Source organism: Salmo salar, chromosome ssa17 (assembly GCF_905237065.1).
Source record: "Salmo salar chromosome ssa17, Ssal_v3.1, whole genome shotgun sequence".
In the NCBI taxonomy this organism is placed as follows: Eukaryota; Metazoa; Chordata; class Actinopteri; order Salmoniformes; family Salmonidae; genus Salmo; species Salmo salar.
In genome coordinates this window covers 62,737,499-62,753,313 of record NC_059458.1, presented here as the reverse complement: position 1 = coordinate 62,753,313, position 15,815 = coordinate 62,737,499, and the positions used below count along the sequence as shown (strand labels likewise).

At 39.7% G+C, this 15,815-nt stretch overlaps 1 protein-coding gene across 1 annotated transcript; it reads right to left on the bottom strand.

The window, feature by feature from the left end:
* Positions 1 to 2,131: 2,131 nt before the first annotated feature.
* On the bottom strand, positions 2,132 to 15,138 carry LOC106576314 (putative ferric-chelate reductase 1). Its single transcript, XM_014153422.2, has 15 exons — positions 14,803 to 15,138; positions 14,468 to 14,601; positions 8,155 to 8,252; positions 7,159 to 7,288; positions 5,822 to 6,016; positions 5,417 to 5,518; positions 5,116 to 5,260; positions 4,673 to 4,780; positions 4,405 to 4,520; positions 3,912 to 3,998; positions 3,644 to 3,735; positions 3,469 to 3,527; positions 3,185 to 3,322; positions 2,893 to 2,918; positions 2,132 to 2,761 (listed from the first exon to the last, which is right to left on the bottom strand). The coding sequence occupies exons 1-15, from the start codon at positions 14,993 to 14,995 to the stop codon at positions 2,672 to 2,674; spliced, it is 1,713 nt and encodes a 570-aa protein (XP_014008897.1). The 5' UTR covers positions 14,996 to 15,138; the 3' UTR covers positions 2,132 to 2,671.
* Positions 15,139 to 15,815: the final 677 nt, after the last annotated feature.

Below are 15,815 nucleotides of genomic sequence, written 5' to 3'. Positions count from 1 at the left end.
GGAGTAGGCTAGTTCAATTGACACTTTTCTAATTTTCGGTGATGTATATCACTTCTTGAGTGTCAAATATTTTTTATAAAAGGCATTTGGTATGAGAGAAGTGAGAAATTCTTCATTAGTTGTTAATTATCTCTAAATATAAAGGCACAACCTAGAATCGAGGAGATGGACATGTTGACTCCAACCTCGTGAAAGTGACAAACTAAAACGTTTTAATTTTCGTCAAAAACAACTTTATATCGAAGGAGTGCCTTTGATTTGTCAGTCTGCACACGAACGGTTCGCGCAACAGACCCGATGACGTGTTTCTACGCATGAGCTTAGCTAGCCAACGTCGCCATGACATCGACTACAAGCGTGATCTAGTCTTTCTATTGGATAAGCAGTTTCTGCCTATCTTCATACTGTACTGTGTTTGATATTAGTTTGACACTTTTTTCAAACATGAAAGAAGAAGAAAGCCTCAAAAAGGCGTAGCAGCCCAGCCCAAAGATAAGGCCTCTGTCCATCTCTATGATCGACAGCCTTGCACTTTTCTTAAATAATTCTCTATTTCTTTTAAAATAAGTTCCTTGTTTTGCAGTTCACTTGTCTGTGCAACCAAGTTTGGGTGTCAAAAATGTTGTACCATTTTATTTTACAAAATTAAATGGTAATCCTAAATTTTAAAAAATGGAATGTTGACAATCCAATAAGTTGTGGAGACCAATATATATATATATATATATATATATTTATTTATATATATATATTTATATATATATTTTTTTATATTTCATCTTATTTGAAGATAAGTGCAATGGTGCCAATATACTTGGCCGCCACTGTATGATTATCATAGCAATGTAAATAAATTAATAATTTGTACGGATTTTGTTGTACATATTTTGTGCAATCACTTTATTTTAAATCAGTTCCACTATTAAATGTCATACATTATAATGATAATGGTGTGACAGAGTATAAAAACACAACTTTGCCATCCAGTGAAAAAAATAAGAGGTATTTTTGTGTAATGATTCTCACAGCAAAATTCTAAAGTAACTGTCCAGTGAAAATTATTTTTATTTTTAATTATCACATTTTTAAAGCTCATATTCTGTTTGCTAATACCCAAATAATGTTGTTGACTCTTAATTTACCGGTAGGACCTTTTTAATTATATGAGCAATACATTTTGCCAATATTTTAGCACAGTGGGGTGACATTTTTTTTTAAGAGACTGGCTCTTTGTACTGCCCCCTGGCTCCTGCTTCAGTAGGAGAGAGATCAGTCCCTCGTTTTGTGTCACTGATAGTTTGCCATTTATATATGAGTCATTAAAATATGACAGTAATTGATCTTTCAGTAGTTCATAAAAAGCCTATCTCTATTGGAATGCCATCGAGGCAAGGCGTGTTCCCCGTCTGAAAGTAATCAATTGCCAACAATAGTTAGTCCTGTGTAATTAGGCCTTCACAAGATAATTTTGTGTAGCAGATAGTTTAACATGATTTTTGTGGAAACGTACAGTACCAGTCAAGAGTTCGGACACACCTACTCATTCAAGGGTTTTTATTTTGACTTGTTTCTACATTGTAGAATAGTGAAGACATCAAAACTATGAAATAACACATTCTGGAATCATGTAGTAACCCAAAAAGTGCTAAACAAATCAAAATATATTTTATATTTAAGATTCTTCAAAGTAGCCACCCTTTGCCTTGATGACAGCTTTGCACACTCTTGGCTTTCTCTCAACCAACTTCATGAGGAATGCTTTTCCAACAGTCTTGAAGGCGTTCCCACATATGCTGAGCATTTGTCATCAAGGCAAAGGGTGGCTACTTTGAATAATCTCAAATATAAAATATATTTTGGTTTAACACTTTTTTGGTTACTACATAGTTCAACATGTGTTATTTCATAGTTTTGATGTCTTCACTATTATTGTACAAGGTACAAAATAGTAAAAATAAAGAGTAGGTGTGTCCAAACTTTTGACTGGTACTGTATATCACAAAATTCATCATCAAATGAGGTTGGAGGACCTTCCTCATTCAGAATCTTTTTGGTGAGAAGAATTTCTCCATCGTTTTAACTTTTTTCTGTAGGTTATTTTTGGTCGTGTTTCTATATTGAATTTTCTCTGGTAATTTTTTTTTTTAACCCGGTCTTTCATGAATAAATTCCTCAATCTCCTTTTGTTACGTGTCTAGATTATTCAGTGATTATGTAGACAATTCAACACCATTGTGTAATGTTAAATGTTCTATTTCTGTTGAAATTCTTTTCTCTGTTGACCGATACCTTTTTTGGGAGCGCAATTGAATTCAATGGCCCCTAAAGGTACATTTAAAAGCATCCAGTACAATAATTGGGTCCACTGAACCTGTATTGTACAAGAAAGTCTGTTAAGAATTCCTTTTTGTTAAGAAAGTAGTGTCAGTCAATAAACCCTGGTTAAATTTCCAATATGCCTGTCCTCATGGAAAGTCTGTCATAGTTATATGGAGGGATACTGTATAAATTGACGATCTGATCGCATTCGATCCTCAATCCATGGACAGATACTTTAAAACATTTGACAACAAACAAATATAAAATGATTTAAAATATACTGTACATTGAGCTATATTAAAGATTTACTGTATCACAACATTCCGATCTCAGTCCATTGCTCAGCAGATCTTCATGACGAGCCAATTCCAACAAGTAGTGCCACTAAAAAGGCTATATTTCCAAGGAAAAACAAGACCAGCAGTACCAACTCCATTCTTGTCTGGGGGAGAAATTAAAAGTAAAGTACAGCCGTGGCAGACAAAATAGTTGTTAAGAATGAGTCACTTACTAATTCATCGATACAATAAGTAAATTTAAATGTGTGGGATTAAATGGTGTGATTCAGCGTACCGATTCAGAAGCACTCTCTGCATGAGCTAGAAGAACAACCAAAGTTATATTGAAGTATTTGAAAAGAAAATAGAAACCTGCACACTTCTCTTGCTTGTATCACTTTGTTTATTCAAGCTTACTTGTCGGCATCTTGTCCTTCGTCAGAGCTTTTGACGTAGGCCAAGAGGCCGACAAAAGTTATATATGGCAGATCCACAATATGAGGTTATTCAATATTATAGGGGGGCTATATATCATCAACCTGAATTTAACACAATTAAGATAGATATCATTATGTATTTGATCTCACCATTGCGCTTCCAGCGCATGTGGAATTCTAGCAGGATGTACATCGTTGCCTCCCATCCAACAAATCCACCCATCACCTTCAGAAGCCAACTATCCTCAGAGGTGCTAACATACGACAGCCCAGTAAATATGGCTGCCACTGAAAGATAATGTCAACACAATTACTAACACGGTAGTAGTGCAACAGCAAACATGTTTGACAGATATTGGCTGAGAAGATACGGTACTTTGTACTATGCTAATAAAATCCAACAAAAAAACAATGTCATAATCACAGTTCCTTACCAGCTAAACCTTTTATTGCCACTGCATTCAAAGCATGCGACCAATTGAAGATGAATCGCCTGTGAAAAAACAACAACACAAAAATAATACATTAACTTGAGAAAACAAGCCACTTTTGGATTTACATACACATGAGCAAACTGACATACACTAAGTATGAGTCTGGATCCCTTACCAGTGATGTTGAGGTCCACATCGGAACATGGCACCGATTGGCTGGAATAAGGCCAGGATCATAACGATGCAGCCCAACACAGGATGGGCTCCCTATAAACACAGATGGGCTCCCTATAAACACACTGGGCTCATAAACTGTCTCGGGTAACTATTTCAATTATCTGAGCCTTCCATAATAGAGTAGGTTTTATAAAACTAGACGGCACAGCATTTGTCAGATAGGTTTGTTTTAAATAACAATCGCAGTAAAAGTTTATGATGCATACCCCACTCCAGCCTCCAACTTCTGAAAAGGCCAAAATGAAGGCAATGATGGTGGCAGCAACAGTGAGTGTCATAAGAAACACGTGCACCTGAGGAACATGCAAGCCAAGAGTACAGATTATGTGGCATTATTATTTAGTACTAAAAACATTCCACCTAATAAAGTCATCTAGACGTGCTAATATTTATTTTCATATTCTTATATTTTGTCTTTGTGGTTACATTGTCGAGAAGGAACCTGCAAGTAAGCATTTTGTTGGACAGTGTATACCACCTGTATCCCGTACATATGACTAATAAAACTTGAAACTTGAAACGTGACGGACGTCAGTCTGCTTGCTTAAATAACAGCATAGCTTCCTCGCAAACACAACTGACCGCCTGCTTGACACACTCTCCCAGTCAAGCTATATGTAGAAAAGGCAGCAATTCGATAGCTGTGAAAACATTTCAAGTACAATCAAATGTTGCTACACTAACACAATAGAAACTCACCAGAAACCAAACATCTTTCCCAAAATAATGTTTCCCCTTGGCCACACCTTTCAGATACCTGGCTATGATCATTCCCAAACTACCTGTGGTCATCCACGCTATCAACATCAGGGAACCTGAAGCACAACAGGATAATAAATCAATAATCCATAATCAATACACAAATCTTTAAGCTTGTATATGTAATTATAATCAGTGTATTACCGTATAAGAATTTGTTTGAGGTTATGCATGCAAACTCTTCTCACTAAGGAAACAGCAACCTTACCATGTGCTTTAATAATAGGTGGCTCTTTTTCACTTGTAACAACTTGAGGACTTGAAATATCCACTTTAGTGTCACTGATGAAGGTGCCAGTATGAAAGTTGATTATCCCTGTCAAAGTCAACCGAAAGGTGAAATACAATAAGAGAAATAGGATAAAATGATATTATGAAACATATGACTGCTAGACTGAAGCAAACTGCTTTCTTCATCAGTACCAGGCCCACAACATTAGAATCCTTATTAGATAACAGGGCCCGTATTCATACAATATCTCAGAGTAGGAGTGCTGATTTAAGATCCCGTCTTCCATGTCCATGTAATGTCACTCATTATTATCTAAAGATGTCATAGCATTATGTAAATAAAATGTCAGAGGGATACAACCACTTCCTCTGTACCAGTACTGGTGCTACTATGTTGTAAGCTTTCGGCTCATACTGTACCATTATTGGAGGGCCCGTGAACGATCATGAGATAGTAGAGGGAACTGGACCCTCCGGATCGCTGAGTTGAAATGGGGTTCCTAGTCGTGAAGGAACAGCTAATGATACTATTATTCACTGAGGATTTAACATCAGAAACATTTCCCTAGAAAAGGATAAACAAGAGACATTTGAGTCATTACCGATTGTTTTGTGATTCATTATAGCATCAGGGCTGGGGGTACATTCCATTTCAAATCAGTCCATATTCCAATTGCTATCATCCTCTTAGCTTTTCATACATCATAATAATAGCAAGTACCAGAGGAAGTATCTCTGGTATCTTCCTTCCTGTTGAAAAGGCGTGTTGCAATTGGATGAGTCCACCACTGTCCCGTCCACAAATATAGATGTCATCATTTCCCTGATGTGATGCAGAGGAAAACAGATTATGAGAGGAACACAATCAACCCTGCCACAGGCCACTTGAAGGTACAGAGTAAAATAAACAAAAATTCATAAAACAAAAATTGCACACTGATGAATGCTCCTGCAGTTGATTGGCTGCCTTCCACCTGCCCTCATGCAATCCTTCTTCATCATTTTAAAAATAAACTTGTTCACCGACTTCATTGAAGTGAAAGTATCTGGACGAGTGCCTCAAAATTTGAATAAGCATATTCAATTGCAGGATGTGCATGCACTACTTCTGACAAGGCTACATTACCATCCTCTGGTCATCTGAGAAGCCAATGGCGATGTAGCCATCTGAAGGGCCGGTCATCTCCAACTGGATGGCTGTATCACTGGGAGAGGTCATAGCAGACAGGAAGTAACAGTCTGGGCTGACCCCAGGGTCACAGTTCAGAGGTTTGCTGAAACAGACCTTAGTGCTGCCACATCCAGTGCTGGAGTTGGAAACCTATTACAAACATATTCAATGTTATTTTAAAGCACTTATGTAATAGTGTGTAAAAATAAATATTATTGTTTGATTGAAAATGTAATATGACAATATTGTCAGAGAGTGAGTGGCAGGTAGCCTAGCGGTTAAGAGCGTTGGGCCAGTAATTGAAAGGTTGCCAGTTCGAATCCCCGACAAGGTGAAAAATCTGTTGATCTGCCTTTGAGCAAGGCACTTAACCCTAATTTCTCCAGGGTTGCCATCAATGACCCCACTCTCAGGGGGAGTTGGGATAAGCAAAAAATACATTTCCATTTCACACCTCACACTCGTACAGGTTACCCACTCGTACTTGTACATACAGTGAAACAGGACAAATATAAGCACCCCCTATTTGACCTTTTGAGAGACTATCACTTACACTTGTGATACATTATTCACAGTTTGTTTTAAATAAAACACATTTGTACTATTATCTATTACCATAAGTACTAAGGATTTTAATGGAAATACTAGGTACGTCTACATGCACACTAATAATTCGATATTAAACTGATCAGTAGGCCGAGTATGGCATTAATCATTTATACACATTACTCTGCTTATCTTAAATCAGTGTTCAATCTAGGTAAGCATACGCCGATTAAAACATCTGGCTTTCTGAGAAACCTTTCTAAATATTTGGTACACTATTAGAAAAAAGGGTTCCAAAAGGGTTCTGCGGCTGTCCCCGTAGGAGAAACCTTTTAGGTTCCAGGTAGAACCCTTTTTAGTTCCAGGTAGAACTATTTTGCATTCTATGTAGAACCCTCTGTGGAAAGTGTAAACACCTTAATCGTAGTTCCAGCGGTGTATCTGTGCGTGTACTAAAACCAGCAGTGCAAGCCTCCCTCTTTTGCACGAGTGAAGGGAGTTAAAAATGTCAGAACTCAGAATCAAGTAGACTTCCCAAAAATAACATGGTAACTGTGGTAGAACGTTTATTTTGATTGGCAATGTTCTGCATTTATCAAAGTCCCATCCGTAGCCTAATTTCGTGTCCATGTAAACAAGATTATTAAGGAAATCGTTCTTCTTGCAAAGCATGCAAATGTTTTAATCAAACTATATTCTGAATATTCACAATAATCGTATTATTGTGTGCATGTAATCATACTCACTTTTGAGGATGAAGAGGCGGTAGAGGTGACGGATGTGCTGTTAGCTGGGGGTGCAGCAGCGATGTTGTATGTGACTGGAGAACTTCTCACTCCAACCCAGAAGGTGGAGTAATCTTTTACAAAGGAGGCACTGTAAAAATGGCATAGCAGAACAAATAATAAAACAATGTAATAACATTAAGGGACGGAATTTTCATTTAAAGTGTGTTTTAGTCAAGAACTAGGCTTAATCTCTGTCCAGGAAACTGGGCCCCATGGTAATAGAAGTGTAAGAATATTCTAAGATAAATACACAACGCAAAGGAATAGAGGTCAAGAGGGAATTAACAATCAATGGAAACTGTTGTTTTTCTGTAATAGGGAATTAATGATCAATGGAAATAGTTGTTTCTTTGTAATGGGGAACTGAAGATTAATGGGTTAGGGATACAGGGGGAATTTCAGTCTGGGACTCATAGCTACATGTGGCAAGGTCTCATTGATCCAAATTGTTTATACATTGAGCCTGAAACGGGATACTTGGTTTTTGGCCATTGGCCCGTGTTTTATTGCAAGGAATTCTAATTGGTCAACCACAGGCTAGGCTTGGGTATAAACTACATCCTGTAGCTCAGTTGGTAGAGCATGGTGTTTGCAACACCAGGGTTGTGGGTTCGATTCCCACGGGGGGGCAGCACAGAAAAAAATGTATGAAATTGTATGAAATGTATGCATTCACTACTGTAAGTCGCTCTGGATAAGAGCGTCTGCTAAATGACTAAAATGTAAAATGTAAAAAATGTGTCTTTGTTCAGCAGAGAAACATTGAGGACAGGGAAGAATAAACATCTGCCATCTACTTTCGAGCATAACAACTATGATTTGTTCTCTTTGAATAAATATATTTTTCTCTCCCTGATTTACTTTGGGGTCTGTGTTATTGAAGAATAACAACAACTGCTAACAGAAGTGAAAATTCTGGTTCAGGAGCTAGCAGATACTGGATGGGTGAATCACCTGAATTGGATGGAGTTGAGGTTGCCTGATGTGGGGGCCCTCCATATTCCCTGGATGGAGGATTTTGGTGAATTTGATGTGTGAGAAACTGCAGAATTCTGAGAATAGGAAAAAAAAGGATCCATGAAGATTTATTCAGATGCAGCAGGGTGATTCCATGCCTGGAAGGCCCAAAAATGTTCGGGCAATTCTCGCATAGAAACTTCATTGGGAGGAGGGATGTTTGTTTAGGGGGGATTTCTAAAAACCTGTTTTTGCTTTGTCATTATGAAATACAAAAATGTACATAAATGTATTCAACATTAAAAATATTCATATGAATATAACAAAAGACACACGTCTGCAAAGACAGCAGAGCACGCTCTCACTTTCCAAGAGGCAACCACATAGCAGGCTCAACTTCCCTGGCTTTACATGCCATAAATTGTCCGTCTCTAAGTTAAACAATGGGAATGATCCATAAATATCATTTCAGGCTAGGCCTACTGGAATTATTTATAGTTTTGTTGTTTTCAGTTAAAAAGAAAACTGCTTGCCCAACTTCTCAGTTTACTTGCCCCAGGAAATAGGGGAAACCTTAAGGTCCCTACTACAAACCGGGTTTCTGAGTTTTACCTGGTTGCCATCAGGAAGAAGAAATTAAATATGTTAGCACAGCTGAAAACTGTTGTGCTGATTAAAGAAGTAATAAAACTGGCCTTCTTTAGACTAGTTGAGTATCTGAAGCATCAGCATTTGTGGGTTCGATTACAGGTTTAAAATGGCCAGAAACGAATAACTTTCTTCTGAAACTCGTCAGTCTATTCTTGTTCTGAGAAATGAAGGCTATTCCATGCGAGAAATTGCCAAGAAACTGAAGATCTCATACAACGATGTGTACTACTCCCTTCACAGAACTGCGCAAACTGGCGCTAACCAGAATGGAAAGAGGAGTGGGAGGCCCCGGTGCACAACTGAGCAAGAGGACAAGAACATTAGAATGTCTAGTTTGAGAAACAGATGCCTCACAAGTCCTCAACTGGCAGCTTCATTAAATAGCTTTTTCAAACAGAAATTTGCACTGTAAAGTCCTCCCAGCTGCCCACTGCACTGAGGCTAGGTAACACTGATAAATCCACGATAATCGAGAATTTCAAGAAGCATTTCTCTACGGCTGGCCATGCTTTCCTCCTGGCTACCCCAACCCCGGCCAACAGCTCCACACCCCCTGCAGCTACTTGCCCAAGTCTCCCCGCAGCTACTTTCCCGAACCTCTCTTTCGTATCGTCCAAGATCCCTAAAGATTGGAAAGCTGCCGCAGTCATCCCCCTCTTCAAAGGGGGTGACACTCTAGACCCAAACTGTTATAGACCTATATCCATCCTGCCCTGCCTTTTTAAAGTCTTCGAAAGCCAAGTTAATAAACAGATCACTGACCATTTCGAATCCCACCGTACCTTCTCCGCTGTGCAATCCGGTTTCTCAAGGTACTAAACGATATCATAACCACCATCGATAAAAGATTGTACTGTGCAGCCGTCTTCATCGACCTGGCCAAGGCTTTCGACTCTGTCAATCACCGTATTCTTATCGGCAGACTCAACAGCCTTGGTTTCTCAAATGACTGCCTCGCCTGGTTCACCAACTACTTCTCAGACAGAGTTCAGTGTGTCAAATCGGAGGGCCTGTTGTCCGGAACTCTGGCAGTCTATGGGGGTACCACAGGGTTCAATTCTCGGGCCGACTCTTTTCTCTGTATATATCAACGATGCTGCTCTTGCTGCGGGTGATTCCCTGATCCACCTCTATGCAGACGACACCATTCTGTATACATCTGGCCCTTCTTTGGAGACTGTGTTAACAAACCTCCAAACGAGTTTCAATGCCATACAACACTCCTTCTGTGGTCTCCAGCTGCTCTTGAACGCTAGTAAAACAAAATGCATGCTTTTCAACTGTTCGCTGCCTGCACCCGCCCGCCCGACTGGCTACACTAATCTGGACGGTTCTGACTTAGAATATGTGGACAACTACAAATACCTAGGTGTCTGGCTAGACTGTAAACTCTCCTTCTAGACTCATATTAAACATCTCCGATCCAAAATTAAATCTAGAATCAGCTTTCTATTCCGCAACAAAGCCTCCTTCACACACATCGCCAAACATACCCTAGTAAAACTGACTATCCTACTGATCCTCGACTTCGGCGATGTCATTTCCAAAATAGCCTCCAACACTCTACTCAGCAAATTGGATACAGTCTATCACAGTGCCAGCCGTTTTGTCACCAAAGCCCCATATACCACCCACCACTGCGACCTGTATGCTCTAGTCGGCTGGCCCTCGCTACATATTCGTCACCAGACCCACTGGCTCCAGGTCATCTATAAGTCTTTGCTAGGTAAAGCTCCACCTTATCACGATAACAACACCCACCCGTAGCATGCGCTCCAGTAGGTACATCTCTCTGGTCATCCCCAAACACCTCTTTGGCCGCCTTTCCTTCCAGTTCTCTGCTGCCAATGACTGGAACGAATTGCAAAAATCGCTGAAGCTGGAGACTTATATTTCCCTCACTAACTTTAAACATCAGCTATACGAGCATCTAACCGATCAATGCAGCTGTACATAGCCCATCTGTAAATAGCCCATCCTATCTACCTACCTCATCCCCATATTGTTCTTATTTACTTTTCTGCTCTTTTGCACACCAGTATTTCTACTTGCACGTCATCATCTGCTCATCTATCACTCCAGTGTTAATCTGCTAAATTGTAATTACTTGCTACTATGGCCTCTTTATTGCCTTACCTCCCCACGCTATTTGCACACATTGTATATAGACTTTCTTTTTTCTATTGTGTTATTGACTGTATGCTTGTTTATTCCATGTGTAACTCTTTGTTGTTGTTTGTGTCGCACTGCTTTGCTTTATCTTGGCCAGGTCGCAGTTGTAAATGAGAACGTGTTCTCAACTAGCCTACCTGGTTAAATAAAGGTTAAATAAAAAAAAATAAAAAAATTGTACCCGCAAAACACCAGTCTCAACGTCAACAGTGAAGAGGTGACTCCAGGATGCTGGCCTTCTAATCCTTCTAGGATTTGAGAAAAAATAGTTACCACATTCAAATATGGCCGCAATGTACCTTTGTCATTGTGTCATCCTGTGAACCCCATTCAATGCTGCTCGTAGCTATATATTTTTGTTGCACCTCTACTCACTTTGGTTGAGGCTATCCACTTCTTTCCATTATCAATACTCATTTTCAGACACTGTAGTAAACTAAACCCCAATTAAATGTAAGTTATTTCCCATGGAAAGATAACTGCCACGTGATTCTCAGCCCATGCAAAGACAGCATAGTCTATTTAATTGAGACCACACATATAGCCTTCTGTAGGCACACTTGATCTCAAATGTCCAATTACGAGAGGAGAGGTAGGCTACTGAAACTTGAAGCAGCGAATTCTGAGTGTGTGAATAATGCGACAAAGAGGTGCTTTTAAAGGTGCTACACATATGTCCACCCATATGTGGAAGCTAGGTGAATTTCAACAGCAATAAACTGCATTCAAAACAAATCTCCGCCCTCACCCGCATCTCATTTCCCCAAAACATGACGGAGACTTGCGCTCGAGCCTTTTATTTTCGGTTTTGGTCCACCAGCTTCTAACAGCTGTAAAAACTATATATTTTGTTATTGAAAATATTTTTCACAGTGATGTAGATGGTACAACGATTCCTTACATGATTCACATAAACTGAAATTGAGCGAACAGTGTAGAATTTTAGCGACCAGGAAACATCAGAGGAATTTCTACATTCGCCGCTTGATCCGATTTCCACTAGATAACACAGCCACAAAGTCAAAACGGCTTTCCCATTTTAACAACAGATGCCGCTCCGGCGGGAGATATCAATAGATTAATATCACAGCCAATTATAACACTGGCGGGTAAGTAATACTGTGAAACACTATCATTCCACTATTACTGCAGATATATTATGGCCATTTTCTGCAATGACAATGCAAAAGTTAAACAAAAAAATCCTGTGTAGCAGCTTTAATACAGTAGGTAGACCTAGGCTAACGCATACAAAGCAGAAATGACGGCCGTTACCAAATCATCTGCGGGACAAAAATAGTTTTGAACAGTCCATGGAGGTTTATTTCATGTTTTTATGTTACTTGTACAAGCACTAAAATGTTTTGCCTGCAAACTGCTACAAATGGCCCTGCTAATGCACACAAACTAATCTCACCTACCCTGCTCCGTTTTCAGCTCCGTTAGCAGCAATCTGGGTCCATTCAGTCACTGTTTGTATGGTTTAAATAAGGCTCAGACAAGCGAGTGCCGTTTATTGTATTTATCTATGTTTTGGATGAGCGCTCTGTCTGTTGTTTCTGTTTTGTTTCCATTCTCTGTAGTTTCCAGGTATGCTAGGAAAGGGACCCAAACCAGAGACGGTAGAAAACGCGATACATCCCACTCCCTCATTTTTTCTGATCGGAGCAGGGGCACTCTGTCTACTAAAGCCTTGTTCACACTGCAGGCCTTAATACTCCAATCTTTTGAATACATTTTTTTCGTTGAGAAATACTGACTGCCAAACAGCAAGTTACAAGTGACCAAATCTACATTTGCAATGCTTGCAGTTTGGGGTTTTAGGCTGTATTTCTGTATAGCACTTTGTGACATCGGCTTTAAAAAGGGCTTTATAAATACATTTGATTGATTGAAATAGTATTTGTGTGTGTTCAGGCAGCAGTCATTTGCTGACATGGCTATGCTAGTTGTCATAGTAATGACAGGTGTGTGTGCAGTGGTGTAGGATGATAGGGTGGTGGCGCTCTTCACTCAGAAGTTATGTAGCAAGCTAAGGTGACAACAATGCCTGCTATGGGCATTTCCCAGTTGCTTTGAACACCTTTAAAGCCTCAAAGGATAAAATACTCAAACTTTCAAAACAAGTAGTCAACTAGCTAGCCAGGTAGCTGTTTAGCTTTCTAGCACATTCACTCATTTGTTTGAAAACAATTAACAAGCTAGTTAGCTACCATGTATTCTTGTCAAAACTGTCAACATATGTAGCTCGCAAGCCACAAGATATGCTAAATAACAGTCTAAAAACCCCTTGAGGGCAAATGAATCAGATTTGACTATTCAGACACAAGTCGCATGGCCAAGAATCAGATTTGTATCTGACCTACGAAAGTGGCTTGAAACATCCTATTCCATGTGCTTTTTGGCTGTTCAGACTGAAGGAAAAGAACAGATTCAAATCGGATATGCCATTTTTTTTATTTGACTCACTTCAAACTGCAAATGTGAAGAAGACTTTATTGCCCCGGCCCTACGAAGTGGGTGCCCCAGAGCAAGACATCTCATTGGCAATTTATTTCTGGTCAGGCGAGGCAGGGACAATAAGTAGACCAGAGCCAGCTGTTCCCTCTTATGTGAGCATGCTAGATATTATCGAGGAACCCTAAGCTCTCACAGGATAGCATGCTCATGGGAGATGGGGAACACCCACTTACACAGACAGGACATTTTGTTTTTTTACAATGGTAAACAGCTTGACTGAACTATCCTCATTTATCCACCATTTTTGGCCGAACCACGTCAATTGGGTTGGCTTGTAGTGCCTGTCTCGGAATGTGCGAGCATGTGCGTTTTGGAACACACAATTTGAGTAATGGTGTTAGGTAAAAATGATATAATAATTGTTGTGTTGATCTTAGAGAATCTGATTGCAAATGTACATTTATGATAATTAATTATACGATTATCTGTGAACCTTTTAAAAGTTTTCAGTAGAGCCTTACGACCTACTCTACCCAACAGGGTAGAAGGAGGACCCATGCAGGAACAGGGAATAATTGATTTGTTTTTGTAAATAGAGTGTTTTCTTCTGTCTCATAAACACATGTATAAGATCTAAACAACCATTACTGTTTCAATGTTATATGCAGGGGTGCAACTTTCACTGGGGATGTGTGACATGCCCCCCCCCCCACTCTGAAATTGCATTTTTGTCCCCCCCAGTTTTATCATTGAAATATGATACAAAACGAGGAAACTGTGTTCTTTAGGACCCTGCGGATGCCTCCGAGCGGTTCGTTTGGAGTGTTTATCCAACTGGATAAAAATAATAATATTTGTTTTTAAATGATGTTCCCCCCACTTCTAAAACCAAAGTTGCGCCCCTGGTTATATGTAATACTGTAACTCTCATAACATAACAGAAAACCAGGCTATAGTCAGGTGGTAATATATAGCTGGGAATAAACAGAATTAAATGGATTTATACAGTCTATGGGAATAGACTCACAGGTAGTCCGTTGCAGGTGAGTAGCTGGGCCTCTCCACTTGTTACAGTGAAGGATCCCAGAGGACTGCTTCCTCCAACCTCTCTGGCTTGTAACATAAACCCAGTGAATGGAGTGGAACCTGCCAGGAGCCTGACTGTAAACAACAGTGTTTAGTTGATTTAAACACCACCATAGAAAATGGAGACCGTTATTAATTTAATATCTACTTTTCAGAGATATCTACCCATAACAGCCAAACCATAGATAGATTAATAAAACATATAGGCCTAGCGGTGAGTGTTCAATATATCTGCATGAACCCTCCAGTAACAGAGAAAACGACATGATGTCTCACCTATGATTTCATCGCCCTCCTTGAAGCTGAACCGGTCAGTGGTGACAGAGAATGGAGCGGGGCTTTGCTGCGCGCCTTTTTTGTGTTGCGGTGTCATGTTGTCACACGCCCCAGTCACCTTTCCGGAGCTGTAGCACCTCACGGCCCGCAGAACACACGCCAATATCACAATGATAAATATGTATCGATCCATTGAGATTAAATGATTAAAAACGAAAAGTAACTGTAAAAATAGACTACTGTTGGAGATAATAGCCTACCGATGCCGGCAAATTGTGTAGTTTAGGTGAGGGGCAGAATTTGTATTGAAGTGCCTTGTGGGTGGAGTAGACTTGTCTCGACAGGTTATGCTACGTTCATAACCAAGTGGGATGGTGGAAATGACCAATTATGACGTCGTAAAACTAGTTCAATGCGTTCACTCCTTGTTAGAATGCTGATTGGCTAATGGCCAAGTTAGCCAAAAAGCTCCATCATTCATCAACTAAAAGTACATATATTATGCTTGTAAACAAATGATAGTGTTCAAAAACCATATTAATAGATTGCTTTTAAGAAATAGTGTTTTGTTGTTGCATTTAACTGCCGAAACTGTGGTTATCGAGGTAATTTCCTTGACGTCAGAGGTCAGCATGTAGGAGAAGTCGGAGCTCAGGTATGACAGATGAGTTTCCCTATAGTAATTACCAGTTAGAGGGGCATTCAAGTGGATTTTCAGAGTCGTATGTGGTAAATACCACCTTCCCACTGGGTTATAAATGCAGGGTATGACAGGTTGCTTCCATGGAGATGTATAGAGATCGAAACTTTGGGCTTCTTGCGGTTAATTTGCCATCTACAAATTATTTGTAATTATGTTCCGGGCCCCCAGACCATCTGATCAAGAAAAAAAAAAAATCAGCCCATGGCTGAAACTAGTGCCAGCCCAGTAGACTACTTTAAAATAGTGAAAGTCCTCAATGGTGCTGCCCATGCTAAAACATGGCTTTCGGGCACTAGCGGCCTCTATAGAG

Excerpts from the sequence above, each read along its gene's own strand:
- LOC106576314 (XM_014153422.2), bottom strand. The coding sequence starts at position 14,995 with ATGGATCGATACATATTTATCATTGTGATATTGGCGTGTGTTCTGCGG. Across the intron at positions 5,519-5,821 it reads TCTCAGATGACCAGAGGATG|GGAAATGATGACATCTATAT; the intron begins GTAATGTAGCCT and ends GCATCACATCAG. Across the intron at positions 3,528-3,643 it reads TGTGGACCTCAACATCACTG|GCGATTCATCTTCAATTGGT; the intron begins GTAAGGGATCCA and ends GTTTTTTCACAG.